This window comes from Tauraco erythrolophus, chromosome Z (genome assembly GCF_009769465.1).
Source record: "Tauraco erythrolophus isolate bTauEry1 chromosome Z, bTauEry1.pri, whole genome shotgun sequence".
Classification (NCBI taxonomy): Eukaryota; Metazoa; Chordata; class Aves; order Musophagiformes; family Musophagidae; genus Tauraco; species Tauraco erythrolophus.
In genome coordinates, this window is record NC_141496.1 from 28,563,820 (window position 1) to 28,579,714 (window position 15,895).

Here is a 15,895-nt window from a genome sequence, read left to right on the forward strand (position 1 = left end):
TTATAAATTATACTGACAGATCATAATCATCCATACATTTTGCTCATCTTGCACAAGATCTTCGCTATTAAAAGTAACCACAGTATGAATTTACTCCCCATTTCTTGTATTTCCCTCCCGCCTTGGGTGAAAATAAGCACAAGGTAAATTAAAGCTATACAAATTAGAGGAAAAAAGCAACTGTGTTTATTGGACATAAACTATTCCTTTTACTACAGCAAAACTACTCATAGCCTGCGGACTGTTACTTAAATGCAATGTTATTCTGAGCAGCACTTCCACTAAGTGAAATGGAAATCAAAAGCAAGACACTGGGGAAGCGTGCCACACTCGCAAGCTTCAAAAAGCAAGTAAAATTCAGAAAAGTATACGGACACGCTACCAGAAGTCTTACTGAAAAGCAGAAAAACTCAATTCTGTTTGGCTCCCTTTTAGAGAGACACTCTTCCTTAAAAGGACAAAGTTCATATAAGTCAATCTACCCACTGACTCCTCCAAATACTTTATGGGATTATATATCTTTACACATCTTCCACTACCTCTCGCTAGCCTGCCACATTTTACAACATTAGTCCCAAACTTTGAAAACAGTATCTCACAATTCTTGCCTAAAAAGATTAATAGCATGAATAAGAAATAAATGTGCTTACTGTTCTTGAATCAGAGAAAGGATTGTACTCATCTAGTCCTGGAGGAACGTTTCTTGTCACCTGTGTAACAGAAGGATCCTGGAAGAGAAAACAGTTCTGTAAATCTACGCACATGTATATAAGCAACAAGTCAACACTTGTATCTCTGTATCATCTAAAACTCAAGCTTTTGGTTTAATCTAAAAAAGGTTTGTTTTCACTAAAAAAGCCTGTAAACATTCACCTCTTTCTCTGTCTCCAAAATGACATCATTCCATTCTGAGCTTCTTATAAAGCTAGATTAACATAGTCTAAATAAACTCCATCTGTCATACATTAGATTAATAAGGAGAAAAGCTCTCAATAGAGAAGAGAATTGCATCCTGCTGTGGTAACCACTGGACTCCACAACTATATACCCATAAAGCACAACAGAAGAAAAGAGCTTTCTGTAACTCTGATTTTCCCTACTCAGAAGTACCTCCAACACCTTCAGGAACAGGAAAAGCATTTTGGAAAAATAAAGCTGAGGAAAGAGTGTCCCATAATGCCAAAAGCACCTCTGGTTCAGCTTATACCTGAACTGGTGAAATTGAGGAAAAAAATCTAATTTTTTGCCTGCAGTGACCTATACAGTAAGATAGACTCCTTGACATTTAGCTTGAGAAAGCGATTTCAGGAATGAAACATTTCTCTGTGCTAGAGGCAGGCAGGCTTGGTTCTGCAGAAGTGCCCACTGCCACAGACCAATTTTTCTTCACATGCAGTTAGTGTGTACTCATTCCATGTGATGCCTAGTTTCACCACATTGTTTCTGTGGCTTAACTTAAGGCTTTTGCATCTTCAGAACAGAAGAATGGATGAAAGGAAAGCTTTATTTAAAATTAATAAATCCACTTATTCAATATGGTTAGTTACATTTATATTTACATAAATGCACAAGTGTACAATATTTTATATGTATATCAAATACATAAAACAGCTGTAAATATACTATTTACTTATTTATAACAATTACGTATAGATACATGTATTTTCTTAATTTCAGTCTTGTTCAACATTACAAAACAAACGAGTTGATAAAGACTGAAGATAAGTATTTACATTTATATACATTTACATTCATATTTCCTTCAAAGACAGCTACATTTAAAACCTCTGCATGAAATGTTTTCCTTATTTTTTTTTTAAAATACAGTAAGTGACTTAATCCATGCTTAAGTAAACATGCCAACTGTTAAGCTACTGAAAAATAAAATCCAGATTCTTAGAATCAGCATCTATTACAGCATTAGCTTAGTTTTGATCTACAGATGCAGGAACAGTATTTTCTTAATGAGTGTAGTCAACTTATTTACAGCTAGAAAAAAAAAAAAAGAGGCAGAATATCTATCAATTCTAAAATCTGAAGGATACAGCAAATGAGAACGAGTCTGTTTTTTCCAGTAGCTATACTCACAAATTTATAATGAGGCAATTAAAAAAAATTCACTATTAAAAAGTTTAAAACAAGAAAATAATTGCTTCAGAAACTAAAGAAATATATGTTGCATATTTTAATCAAATTCACTACCACTTTTGGCTAAAGCACACATTTAACTGCAAAGCAGTATTTTAACGGTGACTGAACAAGAATCACCCTTAAGATAAATATATTCAAAACACTGTTACACGCAATTCAAAATCAGCTTTCCTACATTTAACTTATACCATAATTAGTGATTTTAATAAAGCCACCCTGGTGACAGTCTCCCCCACAAGTTTGTCGTATTTTTTAGTTTTTAGCATCACACTCTTTGAATCACCAGGAGTCAGGTACTAGCAGCACCCCAGTAGTTACATCAAGAATGGAAAAATCAATCAGAAACAAACAAACAAACAAAAAAAAAACACACAAAAAACCAGAAAACCAACATATTTATGTCTCGCATTGGCAAGAGCACCTACAGACATACCAAAAACATCTCCTGTGCCACGTTAACAAATTATGCTCACATCACTCAAATATAGATAAAATTAAGTGAACACCCAGTTATCACAATGGATGTACAAAATTAATTACAAGTGAGAATGTTTAAAATAGAGTAGAATAATCTACTCTATGCAAGTTTTACAGCCTTAAAAAAAAATAACACAAAAAAAACACACCAAAAAAAAAAATTAAAGAGTACAGAGACCTCTGTTGGCTAGAAGACCAAAACTAGTCATCAGCTACCAGGTCTCGCTAATACAGAAGAGATTAGTAAATTAAAGACTGAAGAAGTAGATATATCTGTAATGATTCTTTGTATTACCATTCACTGGGAATGGATCCAGCATGTTCCACCATGAGTAAAATGCTTTGATAGCATACATAACCCCATAATATTCTGAAAAACACCACCAGCTAGGTTTACATTGTTAGATGTGATTTTGATTTAAGTGAAGAGAAAGTAGTGAACTAGGGATCATCCACTCCAAACTGCCCTTCAGGTTGTCAAAAAAAGCTTTCACTTTGGAGGTACACCCATTCTTCTACCAAAAAGGCCAAAGCATTTATCTTATGCACAAATAATTTAACATGGAATGAAAGAGGAGAAAAAAAAAAAAAAGGCTAAAAATATAATAATGACAATACATGCTTGTGTTGCCTTTTTTTTTTCCTAAGTGGAACTATATAAGTGACATCATTGTTCTGCACAGGACATTTAATTTACTTCAATATTTTTTAGTTTGCTCCCAAGGACTAGCAGGGAAGTAAAAGCAACACCTTATTGCAGAGGTCAAGAAAGAGAGTTTATAAACACTGATTCTAAACACTGATTTGGATAGAGATTATAATGCTTTTACAACACATCAGCAACAGAAAACAAGAATTGTAAAGAAAAATCACACAATCTAAGCAAAAGAAAAAATAAATTGTTGGAAAGAGGAACAGGGAAAAACGCACAAGATATTTTTACAAGGAAAAGAACAGGGGTAACAAAAGTAACTAATAAAGAAATGAGATAAGGTAAATTTTAACACTGATTGACAAGGGCAAGTAAGCAAGACAACTAAATATCTTCCAAGACTTGGATTCCAAGAGTACTGTACATCAAAAAAATGTACAATAATCACAGTGTTTAGAAAAAGCATAAAACTGAAATGCTGCACTTAGAAGTGACAGAATTTTTCTCTTTTTTTCCTTTTATTTCTTTTTTGAATTTACATGGAATTCATAGGATAGCATCAAATATCTGAGCAAACTGACAGAAGTACATCTGGTTAGTCCTAGGGAAAAAGTCTAAGGAGAAACAATATACTATGAATACAAAAATGGATTTTAAAAGAAAAGGATTCGTTATTTTTATTGAACGAAATCGGAAAAAGAAAAATGTGGAAAACATCAGTTATGTAGCTCCTTAAGTATAGCCAAGGGAAGAAAAACCTATTGAAGACTATTGAAGACATCTTCATTTTCTACCTTAGTTCTATGTTAAGTTCAAGGACTAAGAATGATCTCTTAATGATTGTAGCAGTTGCAATCAAAGCCAAGAAAACAGTCTTCCTCCTCACAAAAACTCTTACAAGATGAAGTCTCTTTATATTACTAGTAATTCACTGTATCAATCCTATAAGCTCCCTCATCAGTCACTGCCTACCCTTCAGATCTGCCACCATACAATTTTTCTCTTTTACTTACAGAACCCCACAAATAAGTTTACCCAACCTAACTGCTTTACCACTTCCTAACATCAGCCAGCCAGCACTTTGCCAACTCCTTCAGTATTTACTGTTCCATGACCACCTTCACCTAGCTATGCACTTTCCTTGTTGCTTTTTGTGCTTGGAAGTTCCCAGAAAGCATAAAAGGCACAACCCAATCTCATCTTCCAAATTACTCAACATACTCAGCAAAGATGCTATTCCTTAAAAAGACTCTAACCGTACGCAGAATAGAAGCAGAAGCCAGACATCCACCAGGAGTGAATCCAGACTAGCCAAACTACCCTGGGGATATCATGAGATTAGATCCACAAATCTAGCAACGTCAGTCTTGACCAACCAGGATTTCTTATCCCTATCACTCCCACTGAAAGGCTTCATTTTGCTACATGAAAACGATAAGATCTTTTCATTTCAAGTTAAGCTCTTCATTGATTATCATAACTTACCTCCCATACCCCCTTCATATTAGCCTTTTCTAAATGTGAATAACAGTAATTGTACACTTCCCCGTAAGAATTAATCCAGAGGTTTTTTGATTTTTTTTCTTTCTATGGTAACAGTTGTACTGCCTGCTCTCTGTTGAGTACTTCCTAAGGTCACACCACTGGCTCAAAAAAGTAAGAAAAAATGCAACAAAAAATGCCTGAAACTGTGTTTGTTGGTCTGAGTTTTTTCGATTTCTTGATCAACGAGAAAACTATTCATTCCACTTTTCATAAATGAGTTCTGGAGAGCAATCAAAGCTATTGCTGTTTCAGCTGAAACTCTCCATATGATATACTTTGTTTTCAGTACGTCCTCGTGAGCATTTTTGGGGAGAGATTTCTGACAAAGCTTAGCTTTTGAGAACAAAATGGGGGGGGGGGGGGGCGGGGAATGTATTTGGCGAGCAATGGTTATCAAAGCTTTTTTCCTCCTGTGCCAACTGTTAGATTTCAGCTTTTAAATTAGGACCTGACACTTAGAAAAGAAGATAGCCTGCACATGAAGGATGTGTGTTCTCGTAACACTCTACATTCAGCCAGATGAAGCCTCCAGAATTGCAACTTGCACATGTTCAGTAGACATTTGGTATATAAATCAAACAGCTTAACTCCCCAAAGACTTCCTCTCATGCCACAAGAAGCTGCACATGGAAAAGCTAATATTCAAGAACTACTAATGTCTTGATGCAGTGTCAAACATTGCTGGCTCTTCTTGATTCCCTTCTTTCTTCATGATCTCAGGCCCAAGAACGAGTAAGGGTACAGAAATTTCACAAAGAGCAACTAAATTGAGATTTCATGTTTCAGTACCCTAATAGTGCATTAGCAGTATAAACAGTTTACATTTAACAGTAGCAAGTAAGCCTTAATGTATTGCACCCACAGTACAGCCCAGGGGATTCCTGGAATGCATTAACGATAACTTCCTTATCCAGGTGATAGAGGAACCAACGAGGAGAGGTGCCATCTTAGGCCTCGTTCTCGTCGATAGGGAAGGGCTGGTAGGTAATCTTGAACTCGTGGGTAGCCTTGGCTGCAGTGACCATGAGATGGTGGAGTTTGAGATCCTAAGGGCAGCTAAGAGGGGGAAGCTCAGCAAGCTTGAAACCCTCGATTTCAGAAGAGCTGACTTTCACCGCTTCAGGAATCTCCTTGGTAGTGTGCCATGGGATAAAGCCCTGGAGGGACTGGGAGCCCAAGATTGCTGGTTGACTTTCAAGGATCATCTTCTCCAAGTTCAAAGGCATTGCATCCCTAAAAGGAAGAAATCAGGCAAAACCACCAGGAGACCTATATGGATAAACAAAGAACTCCTAACATCAAATACAAAAGGGGATTACACAAAGCATGGAAGCAGGGACTGGTAACCTGGGATGAGAACAAGGAAGTTGCTCGTGTAATCAGAGACCAGCTTAGAAAAGCTAAGGCCCTGACAGAGTCAAATCTGGCCAGCGATATTAGAAGTAACAGAAAAGGATTTTATAGGTATGTGAGAGAAAAAAGGAAAATGAGAGAGAATGTGGGGCCCCTCTGGAAAGATACGGGTGACCTGGTTGCTGAGGACGTGGAGAAGGCTGAAATATTCAACAACTTTTTTGCCTCAGTCTTCATTGGCAACCACTCGAACCACACCACCCAAATCACAGAGGATGTTGGCTGGGTCTGGGAGAGTGAAGAAGCACCCAGGGTAGAAGTAGATCAGGTATGGGAACACCTAGAGAACCTGAAGGTGCACAAGTCCATGGGACCTGATGAGATACATCCACGGGTCCTGAAGAAACTGGCGGCTGAAGTTGCTAGGCCACTAGCCATCATATTTGAGAGGTCCTGGCAGTCTGGTGAGGTTCCTACAGATTGGAAAAGAGCAAACGTAACCCCCATCTTTAAAAAAGGGACCAAGGACAACCCGGGAAACTACAGACCAGTCAGCCTTACCTCTGTGCCAGGTAAAATCATGGAACAGATTCTCCTGGTAGCTGTACTAAGGCACATAAAAAATAACCAAGTGGTTGGTGACAGCCAACATGGCTTCACTAGGGGCAAGTCGTGCCTGACTAATTTAGTGGCCTTCTACGACAAAGCTACAGCGCTGGTTGATGTGGGTAAAGCAACAGATGTCATTTTCCTGGACTTGTGCAAGGCGTTTGACACTGTCCCACATGACATCCTTGTCTCTAAAATGGAGAGACATGGATTTGACAGATGGACCACTCGGTGGATAAAGAACTGGCTGGGTGGCCGCACTCAAAGAGTTGTGGTCAATGGTGCGATGTCTACATGGAGACCAGTGTCAAGCGGTATCCCTCAGGGGTCTGTTCTGGGTCCAGCGCTGTTCAACATCTTTGTCAGCGACATGGATGACGGCATTGAGTGCACCCTCAGTAAGTTTGCCGATGACACCAAGTTGTGTGGTGTTGTGGACTCACTTGAGAGAAGAGATGCCATCCAGAGGGACCTTGATAGGCTTGAGAATTGGGCCAGTGCTAACTGCATGAGCTTCAATGAGTCAAAAGGCAAGGTCTTTCACCTGGGTCGGGTCAATCCTAGGCACATATACAAACTGGGCACAGAGTGGGTTGAGAGTAGCCCTGAAGAGAAGGATTTGGGGGTGTTTATAGATGAGAAGCTCAACATGAGCCAGCAGTGCGCTCATGCGGCCCAGAAGGCCAACCACATCCTGGGATGTATCAAGAGAAGCGTGGTCAGCAGGTCAAGAGAGGTGATTCTCAACCTCCACTCTGCTCTTGTGAGACCCCACCTTGAATACTGCGTCCAGTTCTGGTGTCCCCACCATAACAGAGACATAGATTTGTTGGAGCGTGTTCAGAGGAGGGCCACAAAGATGATCCAGGGGCTGGAGCACCTCTCCTATGAGGACAGGTTGCGGGAGCTGGGATTGTTCAGCCTTGAAAAGAGAAGACTTCGGGGTGACCTAATAGCTGCCTTCCAATACCTGAAGGGAACTTACAGGAAGACTGGGGAGGGACTTTTTACAAGAGTGTCCACTGATAGGACAAGGGGAAATGGGTTTAAGTTGAAGGAGAACAGATTTAGATTAGATCTTAGGAAGAAATTCTTCAGTACGAGGGTGGTGAGACTTTGGAATAAATTGCCCAGAGAAGTTGTGGATGCCCCCTCCCTGGAGGTGTTCAAGGCCAGGTTGGACGGAGCCTTGAGTAGCCTGGTCTAGTTGAGAGGCGTCCCTGCCCATGACAGGGAGGTTGGATTAGATGATCTCTGAGGTCCTTTCCAGCCTATGCCATTCTATGATTCTATGATCAAAAACCATTTACTACAAGGAAGAATTGTTCTCAAAAGTTACACAGGTAACACTTGAAAGAATTAATGATAGAGAGGCAAAATAGACTATTTCTGTACTTTTAACAATAAAAAAAAATCTGCATGACCACTACAACGTTCTTTTCACAATTTCAAGTTTAACATCGCATTCACTGATCAGCCGTTTCCCACCCCCTCTCACAGAATGATATAAAAAGATCTTTACTCTAGCACTGACAAAACACAATTATTAAATAGAATAGTGCAAAAGTAGCCTACTGGGATTTCTTATACTCAGCCCTCAATCACTGCTCGTTACACACCACATTATCTCACAGAAGCAGAGCTACAAAGTGTTCTGAGCTACTGAGCAAGGCAAATTCCCCACCTCTGAAACCAAAAAGAACTTCAGAGGCTCACAAGGCCAAATTTGTCCTTGTCCTGGTTTTGCTGGGACAGAGTTAGCTCTTCTTTTTAGCAGCTAGAAGAGCTCCATGTTTTGGTTTTACTCAGAGGCTCAATCTGAGAAGAATGCTGATAGCAAGTTGATGTTTGTAGTTGGCACTGAGGTCTCAAGGACTTTTCAGCTGCCGTGTTCTTGCCAGTGTGCAGGAGCACAACAGGATAAGGGGGGAGCATGGCCGGGACTCTCCTTACAATTTGTACTTGAACTTAGGATTAAGGGCCAAACTGGCCAATTAGTATTCCATATAATGCAGCGTCATGCCCAGTATAAAAGTGAGGGACAGTTGGAAAGAAGGGCTTTTGCCCTTCCGGGACTCTCACTTTCGGACTCTCAGAGTGTTTTCTTTCTCTCTCTCGCTGTCTCCGGGCCTCCCATTCATCCAGGATTGCGGTATCGGGTTTTATGTGTTTTGAGATTGCAGAATCGTTTCGGGACGAGACGGGCCTTGGTCACCGGGTGGTGAGCAATTACACCGTACATCACTCATTTGTATATATTTATCCTTGTACATACTCGTACATATACATGTATTGGTTGTGGTAGTAGTAAATTGTTCTTATCTCAACCGACGGGTCTCTTTTCTTTTTCTTCTTTGATTCTCTCCCTCATCCCTGGGGGTGAGGGAGTAAGCGACTGTGTGGGGTCTGGTTGCCGGAGCGGCCTAACCCACGACAGTCCTAAAGCTTGCACCAGTCCCATCCTGCAATGGAGGACTGGATGCCAAACAAAGCATCATCTCCATCTCATTGCCATTCTCAAATCTTTCTCCTTCCTCAGCTCCAAAATGTGTTTTATGTCCCTCTTCATAATGTTAAATCTCAATATATAGTGCAATAATAATACTAATGCAATATGTGCTAACACTTTACTGAAAAACTGGAAAAAAAATCACAGCTATAACTGATACTGAATATCTATTAAAACACTTCACAGTTTTAATAGATTACAGTGCAGTTACAGCCCTGATGAAGTGTAGTCTTGAAAGCTAACTACCATGTAGGACAGCAAAATGACACTTCCAATACCATAATGTTCAGCATTAAATTATGCAGGATTTAGGGGAATTTATAAATTTTGAATTCATTAAGGGAAACCAGGTAATAAAGTCAGAAAAATATTTTTAATTTATGTCCTTCGCTAATATAAAGACTGGGTACATTTTATAGTCATATAAAAGAACTAAAACTCAGTTATGCATACAGGCACACGACAAAATTTTGAATTCTAAAGCATAAATACTACCGAAAAACTTCAAGTAATTAGGGTCCTGATCCTTCAAAAATAATTACGATTTCTCTTTCTTCCTGTAAGTTTTTATCACTTTAGCTTCACTTGAGCAATCAAGGTGTAAACTGTATAGATTCTGCTGCCACATAAAGTAGCAGTCATCTGCACTATTAGCTTCAGCATCAAACCTCCAGCTCGTACTTCCTGCCAAACCAGACAGTAGATTAACTTGTGCTCATGTGAGTCAGATCAAGCACAGTATCCAAATTATAACTGGAATTACCTCTGTAGTAAATTTAAACTCTAATATATACCTAGCTCTAGTAACTCAAGTAATCCTGTGACCTCAGTGGGAGCAATGCAATTCAGGAGCCTAACCATTGTTAGGTATCTTAGAGAATCTCAGACATTCACACAAGAATGGCAGTCATGACAGAATTACAAAAGATCTGTGTCTTTCTGGAGCAACAACTCGAAGATAACCAAAGTCTGGATACCTAATCTCACCCAAAGAAACTACTCACATAATTAACATTACATATATTTGAGGATTTCCATGATTTGTGTCCATCAACACTAAAACTGAACAAGACATAGGCCATTCTGTTTAAATCTTCATCCATATCACGTAATGGTTTGGCTTTTAACTGAAGGTCACCATTCACATTTAAACAGAAACATGTCTAAGTTTTTACTCCTACCATAATTTCTATAGTATCAAATACCTGCACCTGCTCAGAGCTTTAATTCATCAGGTGAGCTGATCCAACAGAATTCATCATAGAATCGTTTTTAAAGTCCTAATTCCACAGTTACTCATAAGTAATCATTTCACATGTTTGGATGACTGTAACAGCCAGCCCTCAGTCCTTTTACAGTCCATCAGCCAAGCCACAAAGGCTCGAGAAATTCATAGCTCTATTCACAAAAAGAGGAATTTCTTCTTAGTAATAGTATCATTCACTTATAAAAGCAAAAAAAAAAAAGAACACAACACAGAAACAACACATTTTCATTGTAGATTAATTGCTGAATTGTTTCAGAGTAAATGAAAATCACACTTGATTTCAAGACACTGCTGTTTCAGAACCTTTGTATCTGTATCACCTCCCAACAAAGAAGACTACAACTATCCCCTATCCTATGATATCTGAAATTAAAAAAAAAAAAAAGGCATGACGAGGAGCCAGCTATGTTAGAAATTTCCCTTTGTCATGTAAAATTCATTTCACACTAGGTTAGTCTATTGTGTTGGGTTTGTGCGGTGGAGTTCTGGTAGTGGAGGAGGGACTACAGGAATGGTTCCTGTAAGAAGCTGCTACAAGCTTCCCCGGCTCCAAGTCAGACCCACCTCTGGCCAAGGCCAGAGCCAATAAGAACCTCTGTGAATGACATACTTAAGAAGGGACAAAGAAACCTGTGCTATGTGGGACCTGCAGCGAAGAGAGGGAGGAGGTGGAGGAGGGGTGGTTGGTTGTGCTGGGCCACCTCCTCCTCTTGCCTGGTAGCAGGGGGTCAGTGCAGCTTGGAGTGCTTTGAAGCTCACCGCTCCCAGGGCACCTGCTGGTCCGAGCTCATCCCACTGGGGCTGATAGAGTTCATTGGGCCGGCTGGGCCCTGCACAGCTGCAGCAGAGAGAGGAGGAGGATGTGAGAGAAAAAACTCTGCAAACACCAAGGTCAATGAAGAAGGAGGGGGAGGAGGTGTGCCAGAGCAGAGATTCCCCGGCAGCTGGTGGCGAGATGGCAGGCTGTCCCTCTGCAGCCCTCAGAGATCAACAGTGTAGCAGTCTGTGAAGACCTGCTTGCCATGGAAGACCCCACACAAGAGCAGATGACTGTGCCTGAAGAAGGCTGTGGCTCTGTAGGAAGTACGCATTGGAGCTGGAGATTAACGGTGGAATAGTCCATGATAGCCTGCTGTCATGGAGGACCCCACACCAGAGCAAGTGGCTGTGCCCAAAGAAGACGTGACTCCATGGGAAAGCCCACACTGGAGCTGTCTGCTGGTGAAGGATTGCACCCTGCACGAGGGATCCACGCTGCAGCAGTTTGTGAAGAACTGCAGCCCGTGGGAAAGACTCACATTGGAAGAGTTTGTGGAAGACTATCTCCTGTGTGAGGCAACCCACGCTGGAGCAGGGGAGCAGTGTGAAGAGTTGTCCCCCTGCAGAGGAAGGAGTGGCAGAAACAACGTGTGACGAACTGACCACAACCGCAACTCTTGTTCCCCATCCCCCTGTGCCACCTGGGCAGGAGGCAGAGAAATCAGGAGCACCATTGAGCGTGGGAAGAAGTGAAGGGGTGCGCGAAGGTGTTTTTAAGATCTGGCTTTGTTTCTCTTTATTCTCTCTGATGTGATTGGTGATGAAGCAAAATATTTTTTTTTCCCCAAGTCAAGTATGTTTTGCCTGTGACCATAATTGGTGAGTGATCTCTCCCTGTCCTTGTCTCACCCCTCGGAGCCTTTTGTTATATTTTCTCCTCTCCATCCCACCGTGGGGGGAGGAGTCAGCAAGCAACCGTGTGGTGCTTAGTTGCCAGCTGGGCCTAAATCATTACATTTATTCAAGAATAAACTGTCAGGGCCTTGAGGATGCCCAAATGCCTCCTAGGTGGCCAGACTCACCTCATCACTAAGGACTTACCTGGTCACCATGGGACCATCGGCTGACCCTGGATACTTTCCCTGGACCTAAAACAAACCCTAAATTGACTTTCTGACTTGGGCTCACATCTGCCTCCTCTCTATGGACTTGTCTAGCAGCACTCTAGATCCTTGGCTGAACGCAGTTACCATCACCAGATCTGCTCTGCTCACCCTGTTTAGGTGCTGTGGGACTGCACTGTTTGTCAGTAAGAACTTCAGAAAGACTGAATTCATACTCACAGGCTAAAAGCAGTGATTCTGAGTGAAAGAAAGTAAATACCTTTCATTATTAGTCTGCTTTCATTTATGATACTTGAGGTCACATCGAATGTGCTACCAAATTATAGCAGGATTATCATGTCTTCATTTGCCTAGCACACGGATGCATTTTCCTTCCACAACTTCAATGCGATCGAAAGCTTGTTAATGTTAGAACGTTACTTATCTGTTTGTTTCATTACCTCCTCTTTCAAACCAAAACAGTTCTTGATTTTCTTGGTACAGAATCCAGAGGACAGCTCTTTACAGAGGAATACTGTGACTTCAAAAGTGTATCAGCCTTCATGTTCAGTTCAAGTTTGTCCAGGTTTTTTTAAATAATTAAAAAAGTAGATGTTAAGTAGTCACTGTCTTAAATTCAACATTTTATGATCAATCCAGGTAAGCTAGTGCTTGAAACAAGAAATTCTATTTTACAATTATCTATGTCTATTCTAAACATAACTTAATTTTAGGTTTCCAAAATAATTAACTACCCCAAATACTGAGCAAACTAGATGTTTCTGCTTTACCTTTGTCTTCCCAGAGAACATATTGACGATTCAAGATCAAGCAGGAATCTGCTGAACTTTTTTTTATTAAAAGGCATAAAAACAGTCACAGGAAACCTCACAAATAGATCACAGACAGTTAGTAAAATGAAAACATTTAAGAAAAAGATGGATCTATCTTTAGACTTCGGCAACAGCTCTTCCACATGATACTCTCCCACACCCTTTGTCTATCATACTACTTTGTGATTTTACATTAGCAAAGGAAGTGTCTTCAAAAGTAAGGAAAACTAATCACATCATACATAAAATTATCAAGCAAAGAAAAATAAAAATGAGCACATTTGGATACGGCGCTCAGCCAACAAGACTTAGGTTGTCAGGGTCGATCTGGAAATACTGGTTCTATGTGTAAAGTATTTTAAAACACAGTCAGACAAAACTTAAATGCAGACATGCATTCATATCCACTAATTTCAAAGCTGTTATGCCAATGAGAGGGCAATCAACATTTGGCTTATATATGAGGCCTTCTGCTCCTTCAAGTTAAACATGCAGATGAGAAAGGTATGCAAGATTACCTTTGATGGGCAGTGGAATGTGACGGAAGTTAGCAAAGGCTGAAGGAAATGAAAACAGCCTCTGAAAACGGAAAAGTATACAGCTTTCCTAAACCAATTTCTGTAAATAAAAGAAATCCAGAACTGTGTTTAACAGTGATCTTCAAGTTACAGACAAGTTGTTATAGAGTTCTTTTACAGTGATACATTGCATATGAGAAGTAGAGTGTGGATTCTGCCTGACAGCTACAATAGAAGTCTTTCTCTGAAGAGAAATTGGAATAGACTATTGCACTTCAAGCAATGTCTTCAAACTGGAAGTACAGTTGAGGTAGGTCCCCAGCTTAGGTCTCAGAAACACTGCACAGGACAAGTGACCTGGACTGCTGTGCAATGCAGAAGCAGCTATGCTGATTCCAATGTCCTTAACTGCTCTGGGTATCTATATGCAATAAATTTTGCTAGATGTTATTTTCTTAACTATTACAAAAAATGAGGAGAAGCATCACATATTTTTGCTGCTGAAGACACATTCTAGAACAATGAGACATTTTCAGAGCTTGGTGCCAGCTTGGTGCCAAAAGGTATTTAAAAGAACAGCGCTCACTGCCATTGGTGTCAGTCCAGACTACTGCTGGCAGCAACCTTAACGCCAGGGCTGCTGTTCATCTGGAAGGTCATTGCCCTGTATACAAGTGAAAACATGGCGTCTAGCCTAAGGAATACTATCAACTAAATTTTATGACCATAAAAACTGAACTAATGATTCAGACAGACTCCAATGAATAAACGTCAGTAACGTTATGCTTCCAGCAGCTACCTGCACAGAAGTATGCTTTAAATGTGACAGCTCAATTTTTAAAAGGCTTAATTATTCCAGCTGACATCTTAACCTCACTGCCATCTACCATGTGTGTGCTTCGTGTGCTTTGAAGTGTCAGCGTGAAATAAAATGCAGAAAAAAAGAAGTCTGGTAAGATTATTAAAGTAAGTAGCTCAAAAAATTAGTTGAACCGGATTCAAAGAACAAAAAAAGAAAAGATAAGGAGGGGAAGCATCCAAGGAGGTCAGCTCATTATGTCAGCTAAGCCAGAAGAGCACGCAAAGAAACAATACTCAGCTGTATGACAAGCCAATAGTGCAAAAAACTAGAAGCCTTGGAATACACGACAACGCAGCATTTTGAGATACAGGGTAGAACTTACGCCTAGCCATCAGTACTCTGCATGCTTCAGAAACAACATAAAGAAGCATGTAAGCTTGGCAGGGGGCTGGGAGGAGGCTAGAGAGGAAAAGGAGTAAATTCACTAAACTTAACCACCTGGGTCAGTCAAACGAAAGAAAAAAGACTGTAGTAGTAGTGTACACAAAGTTACCTCCAAAATCAAGAAACGGTTGGGGTTTTTTTTCCTTCAAAGTAACGCCCCTGAAATGCGATTTGTGCTATTTTCGCAACTGAAGGAAACACGGCAACCTGAACTTGTGAAACGGCTGTGCCCACTTCCAGGGCTCCTAAAAACGCTGCTTATCCCACAAGCCTCCCGGAACCGCATTGCCCCACGCCTGGCGCAGGGCAGAGCTCTCCGGCGCCGCCGGCCCGGCCCGTTCCGCCCCGCCGAGGCCGGCGCTGCCCCACCTCCGCTGGCAGGAGTGCCCGCCGCCCGCAGCGGGAGAAGGGCCCTCCCTCCCCCGGGATGCCGGCGGCCCGGCGCAGCCCGCTCTCTCCTGGCCGCAACACCCAGGAAGGCTCCCGGCCTCCTGCCCGCCCCCAGCCTCACCTTGAAGGGGTTGTTGAGGTCCGGGTCGGCGAAGGGGTTGCTGTCGAAGTCCGACATGGCGGGGACAGGTGGGCACTGCGATCAGCGGATGGCGGCTCTGTACCTACGGCGACCCCGACACTCGCCGGCTCCCGGGCTGCCCGCCCCCCCCGCCGCTGTCACCGGCCGCTGTGGCCCGGACCTGGACCCCGACCCAAGCCCGCCCCCTCCACCACCGACCAGCCACCGAGCTCCCGCCTCCCAAAATGGCCGCCCCGGAAGTGAGGTTGCGGAGCGGGACGGTCCTGGAAGGGAGCGGTAGCGCCCATTCCCGGGGCGGGCGGCAGGGAGGGTGGGAGCAAGGCTTGGGAGAGCTCATGCCC

General features: G+C 41.7%; 1 protein-coding gene across 2 annotated transcripts in view; it reads right to left on the bottom strand.

Moving 5' to 3' along the window:
• Positions 1–15,640, bottom strand: part of SCAMP1 (secretory carrier membrane protein 1) — a 48,104-nt gene extending 32,464 nt beyond the window's left edge. Inside the window, exons 1-2 of one of the 2 annotated variants that reach the window (XM_086629395.1) lie at positions 15,534–15,640; positions 651–728 (exon numbers count right to left, since the gene is read on the bottom strand). In XM_086629395.1, coding sequence (XP_086485521.1) covers positions 651–728; positions 15,534–15,590 — 135 coding nt within the window. In that variant the 5' untranslated portion in view covers positions 15,591–15,640. The remainder of the gene's footprint in view (positions 1–650; positions 729–15,533) is intronic. The other variant, XM_086629396.1, reaches the window with a different exon arrangement.
• Between the last annotated feature and the right edge of the window lie 255 nt (positions 15,641–15,895).